The 5,807-nt window shown below is 34.1% G+C and overlaps 1 protein-coding gene across 1 annotated transcript; it reads left to right on the top strand.

The window, feature by feature from the left end:
* Nucleotides 1-486: 486 nt before the first annotated feature.
* On the top strand, nt 487-3,780 carry LOC109187521 (rab3 GTPase-activating protein non-catalytic subunit). The gene is made up of 8 exons (XM_019337743.1): nt 487-970; nt 1,262-1,396; nt 1,624-1,812; nt 2,027-2,088; nt 2,175-2,332; nt 2,583-2,731; nt 2,813-2,956; nt 3,315-3,780. The coding sequence occupies exons 1-8, from the start codon at nt 623-625 to the stop codon at nt 3,498-3,500; spliced, it is 1,371 nt and encodes a 456-aa protein (XP_019193288.1). The 5' UTR covers nt 487-622; the 3' UTR covers nt 3,501-3,780.
* Nucleotides 3,781-5,807: the final 2,027 nt, after the last annotated feature.

Here is a 5,807-nt window from a genome sequence, read left to right as displayed (position 1 = left end):
CGGCGCACAAGGGAAAGCATCTTCTTCTTCTCCGGCGGTGATTTCCGTCATCGGTTGACCAACCGCGGTGACCGTCCGATCTTCTGGGTCCATATCCCATCAATGCTATTAAACATGTTTTCTGTTTTCTGTTTTTCAATTCTCTAATTTTCCAGAAAACTAGAGAAATTTTCCAATTAATAAACATACCCTGTACTAAGTTTGACTCTTATAGTAGCTACATTAGTCAACTATTAACAATTTAGATATATTGGGCTAGCGATTGTAAATTTTATTTGTAAACAAAGTTAATTTGTACTCCGTATAAAATATTTTGAATCTTTTTTAATACAATAAAAATCTTTGATTTATGAAAAAGTTTACAAAATATGATAAAAATCTTGTAGTTCATGAGTATTTTTATCCAATATTAAAAGGAATATTTATATACTTAGAATATGTTATACTCAGTAATGAGTATTTAGAAATGAAATTCAAAAAATATGAGAAGACAAGAATGAAGAATCTCATTGACTCATAAAATTAAAATCTTAAACAAATCAAACAAATAAAATCTCATTCATCGGATCGCAATACAACAATCGGAATTCAATTCGGAAGCGCAGCGATTCCCGGAAATCTCATGGCTCGACGAAGTAGCCACACAACGGAGCTAGGCTGCATCGCCTGCGACGACCTATCGGATCTAGGCGCCGGCAAGGAAGGCTGGCTTGTCGAAAACCCTAATCTCCTCACTGCTCTGGATACCCATTCTCTCGCGCTTGCTAGCCGATCAATCATCCTCGTTCTCCAGTGGACCGATGCCGGCGACCCGCCCGCTAAGATCATACCCGAACTCTCCCCGATCCAGGCTGAGTACTTGTCCGCTCTGGCCTGGTTGGTATTTGATGATATCAAAGTCCTCGCTGTCGGCACCTCTTCTGGGTATTTGCTCATTTACTCTCTCCGTGGTGATCTCATTCACAAACAGGTACTTCCGTTTCACCATGTTTATATAATTTTAGATTAGATTGATTGATATCTGAGAATTTTTTTTTAAATTTCAGTGAATTATCGAGTTCCATCTCCAATGAACTTATTAGACTTCAATCTAGGAAGTTACGTCTACTAAAATGAAAAGCTACTGAAAAAGAAGGCTGAATTTTAACAATATAACACTGAGTGAGGATCATGGTTTCAATAGTAATTCATTTAATAATCTTTTTATCATATGCACTCTGAACATTGAAGTATAGACCTTACTGAAGATTTCATTTGGCAGTTTGTAAACCCTGCAAAGATCCTAAAATTGAGGGTTCGTGGAACTAAGAGAGATCAGATGCAGGATGCATCATTAGAGGAAGTTTGTGTTGTTATGCCAGGTGCTGTTGCTCGCTTTGAAGGATCTGATATTCAGGTACAAACTACTGTTGCCAGTGTCTTATTCCTGTCAACTTATGATGTCTATGCTCAAATGCGGTTGCTGCATTGTTTTCTTACTAATATATACTGTACTAATATCTCTATGATGGAAACAAGGCTCTGTTTCTTGAAATTCCCAAAATTCTTCCTCTCTTTGTTTAGTGTTTGAATTCCAGCATCAAGGATATCATACCTTTAACGCTTGCATTATATGAGATGCAGAGTATGCTTCGGAGATGGTTTCAAGAAAGGTATTCTCAGTTGTGGGATCAACCAGTTAACAGATATATGGAAGATTCTGGAGATTCGTTTGGAAGGCTTCCTTACCAGCTATGGAATGTTAACAAATATGGGTTGTGTGTCGATGCTGCCATCATTGGTGTGATGCCCCCTCCTCTAATGGAACATCAGGTAATTATTTTCCTTTTTGCCCTTATTAACTCGTATACTTCTTCTTTGTCTTAACTTCTAGTGGGAGCCATAACAATAATTGTTCTACTGTTCTAGAATCTTGAAACTTCTCTTTACAAGATTTTGAATTCTGTTGCTATTTCCCCATATGACATATGGAAACTTTCTGAATTTATTCTGGTATTTGAATTCAGCTGCTTTTATTGTTGGGCAGTCAAGCCAGCGTTATTATTGTGCAGTCACTGTTGGAGATGATGCTGTGATTTCTGCATATAGGTTAGTTTTGCAAATTTTTAATTTTTTCCTGTGGTTTCTGTTTCTCTGATCTCAGATATAACTTTTTTATTTTTCAAAATTGTAAGACTTTCAGTGGACAAAAGCCGATCAATTGTTGGGGCCATTCTCTCAAAAGTAGTGCCTGCTACATTTTCAACAATATCATCTATCTCGAAAATGTTATGGCGAAGTGAGCCAACACCCACAACAAAACCAGAACCAAAGCCTCAACCCTTTGCTAAAGGTGATATTTTATTGACTAATACACCTAGTTCTCTTCAGCTGCTCAATGATATGAAGTTATTTACATATTGTCATGTAGAAAAAAAATACAGATTATCAAATTTATTGCTTTAGAATTTATGGGATATTCATATTCTAGAATAGGGTTTTTTAGTGCTTGTTTTTTAAACAAATGCCCTATTTGTGTTGCTTTTTCTGGATCTTGATGGAGCTTGTGTATTCATGTTGCAAATCTGTGACTTGTGCGACAGCTTCTCCTCTGACTTGCTTGAAGGATTACCCGAGAAAGGGTGAGAAACTCACATTATCGCCCAGTGGAACATTGGCTGCAATAACTGATTCCCTTGGTCGTATCTTGCTCTTGGACACTCAGGCACTTGTTGTAGTCAGATTATGGAAGGTTCCACTTAGTACCCATGATTTTGAATAACTTATGAATACTGATATTCATGATCAATATAAATGAACTTCGTCTTTGCAGGGATACCGTGATGCAAGCTGCTTATTTATGGAGATGCTTGTCAATAAAGATTCTTCCACATTGAAGTCTGCCCATCATGAACATATAAAGAGTGATTATTGCCTATGTTTAGCCATTCATGCACCGCGAAAAGGGATAGTAGAGGTACCTTTTCATTAATACCTGATTTTATTCCCTTTGTGATTCACTTTAGCACAATTTAAAATATGTTCTTCAAGAGTGCATGATTTGTCTTATAACCTCAAAACAAGATAAATGCAAGGGTTCTCTACTTTTAAATCATCTGCACAATTTTCCTAATATCAATGGCAGCTGTAATAAAATGTTAGCTATGTTTGCCCTATGGAATAGACGCGTTGTTGTTTGAGCATCAACTATTCCCTCTCAATTTCTATTGCAAAACAAGTTGGTGTCCCATCATTTTCCGAGATGACACAAAAGTTCAGGTGGTTTTGTTCCTGCTCGTGATAAATTTGACAGTTCTTGAGTTCTTCTCGTGCAGATTTGGCAGATGAGGACAGGACCTCGTCTTCAAACCATTCCATGTCCGAAAGGTAGCAAAATACTGCAACCCACATATCGCTTTAGCTCATCGGAAGCGTCACTATCCTCATACATACCCTTGGAAGTTTTCTTTTTGAATGGAGACTCTGGTCAATTATCTGTTCTCAATAGATCTCTTAATTGAAATGCTATCAACAGTCTGAAATGTACAAAGGAGCAGGGCTCAAAATCAAGCCACTGCCACCCTAATTTAGAAATTCCACATTTCCTTGTAACAGTGTAAAATTTCCCTCAATCTCTGCATATATCCAAATTTGTTTTCTGTTTTGCCAAAGATCCTAATACTAAGCTATCAAAATAGATGTGATTATGTCCCAAAAAGGGTGGCGGAGTGATTGGAGCATGACTCTTGTACAAGAAAGTCACAAGTTTGATTTTAATAAAATCTTTCTTAGTCAAGTTTATTGCTTAGGGTATTCCTAATTTGATTTACATTTTCTGTGTGGTTTGTGAGTTATGCATATGAGCATAGTGGTTGGAGTTTCTTTCGACATCCAAAAAAAAAAGATGTGATTGTACCTTCGATTATTCAAGGTTTTGTATCTTGCGGTGAAAATTAGCAATACACGATACCCTTTTCTTGGTGTATTTGTGTGAATTGGATTTGCACTCTATTCTAATCAAGTTTCCGGTGTATTTTTGTGAATTGAATTTGTACTTTATTCTAATCAAGTTCTCGTATCATGACAATCAAATTTATATGTTATCCTTCCATAACTTGCATTAACAAGTACAGTTATGACAAGTACAGTTATGCTTGCACAATATGCAAAATGGGGATTTGTACTTTAAGCTAATTTTGTTTTCTCGTGAGAGTACACTTATCATTTTCTCGTGAATTAACTCAGCTTGTCTTAAATTTATCACTATTCTTAGACTAGTAGTGTACCGTGCGATGCACGACTATGTTGTTATATTGCAATTATAACATATGTATTATTGAACATATATTAAATAAACGAAATATAATTTGTTTACATTTTGCAAATAATGGAACTACCAATTATTAAAGATTTCATTGCACTTAGGAATTGTATAGTATATATAAAATTTATCAACATAAAATAGAGAAAAAATACATGTATATCTAAATAAAGTTTTTAGAGTGTTCGTACCATTAATCAATGTGCTACTTGGTTTAGGAATAATTCCACCCGTTTTTAGAGTGTTCGTAGTTTCGTACAGATAAGTCTATTTTTGCCTAGTATCTCATGTAATGTGTATAAATTTGTGCTAATTTGTGAAATTTAAAGGTTTAATTTAACGCATTTCTTATTGTTTTTGTGATTTAAATATCTCAATTATTTTGTGATTTAAATATCCCAATTATTGTAACTATTTATTTAGCCTAGAGTAAAGTAATAGTTACTATAGGCCATAAGTTTTAATCAATAATGGATTAAAATATTTTTTGTTTTCATCAAAATTCTTGATTATTTTTGCTCAGTATGCTCTAAAGTATGGAATATAATAATTTGCCACTGGTCTGCCACAAATCTATAATATAATTTCCAGTTCACTTTGACAAATTCATACTGAGTGTTATAGTATCTAATCAAGTTTTTTTGACATGTCTGCAAACTGAATTATTGAAATTTGAGATTTTTAAATTCATAATATAATTCCAGTTCACTTTGGTAACTTAAATTTTATTGTAGGTAATAAAATTTGAGGTTTTAAAGATTCACTGAACCACTGTGAAAGTGGTTGAGAAGCCAGAGACATCTTACAGGGTGTGAAGTTATTCAATCTAGTTTGTAAAGGTGTATGAAGACCTAGCTTTCAAAGGTAAATTTTTTCTTCTATATTTAAAACTTAGTTTGATCAATTTTTATTATTTATTTATTTTTTTTTTGTTTCGTAATGTGCATTAGTATTTTTTAGAAAGTGCAACCATTAGTTAGACCTAGCTTCATCCCCAAATTCACTCTCCTGTTTCAAAAAAAAAAAAATATAGTTAAACAATGAATTATTAAAATAAACTAAGTGAATAGATTAGGTATGTACCTCAGACCACTGGTTTTGAGTGTAACAACCCAAAATTTTATTTTATAAATTCGGATTTAAGAAAATCCAAATAGCTAATTTTCACTCCATAATTTTTTATTTTTTATTTTTAACAAAGAAAGCGGTGTTGAATAAAATATTTTGAGCCATTTTAAATTAATTCGACACCGAAGAAATGAATCCCATTCGAAAATTTCAAAGTTTTCGGGTACTTCGCGTATCAAGATTTAAATCGAGAATTTTATCTGAGTGAGACCGGGAGAATTCAAAAGGGAATTTTGAACAAGTGTTCATCCATATAGCTTTTGGGAAAATTCACTTTCAACCCCAAAGTAATAAAAGATAACATTTCTAGCCCATGGTTCATGATACAAGGTGAACCACAAGGCCTTGTCTGATATTTTAAAGATGTAAGCCAAAAGAC

The sequence above is a fragment of the Ipomoea nil genome, unplaced genomic scaffold (assembly GCF_001879475.1).
Source record: "Ipomoea nil cultivar Tokyo-kokei standard unplaced genomic scaffold, Asagao_1.1 scaffold0191, whole genome shotgun sequence".
NCBI classification, from domain to species: domain Eukaryota; kingdom Viridiplantae; phylum Streptophyta; class Magnoliopsida; order Solanales; family Convolvulaceae; genus Ipomoea; species Ipomoea nil.
Note: the sequence above shows the minus strand (reverse complement) of the source record. Positions and strands in the feature narration are given on the sequence as shown.

What these genes read in the sequence shown, in the direction of transcription:
- LOC109187521 (XM_019337743.1), top strand. Translation starts at nt 623, where the DNA reads ATGGCTCGACGAAGTAGCCACACAACGGAGCTAGGCTGCATCGCCTGC. An exon ending in GTGATCTCATTCACAAACAG is followed by an intron (nt 971 to 1,261) that starts GTACTTCCGTTT and finishes TTCATTTGGCAG; the next exon opens with TTTGTAAACCCTGCAAAGAT. An exon ending in TTGAAGGATCTGATATTCAG is followed by an intron (nt 1,397 to 1,623) that starts GTACAAACTACT and finishes TATGAGATGCAG; the next exon opens with AGTATGCTTCGGAGATGGTT.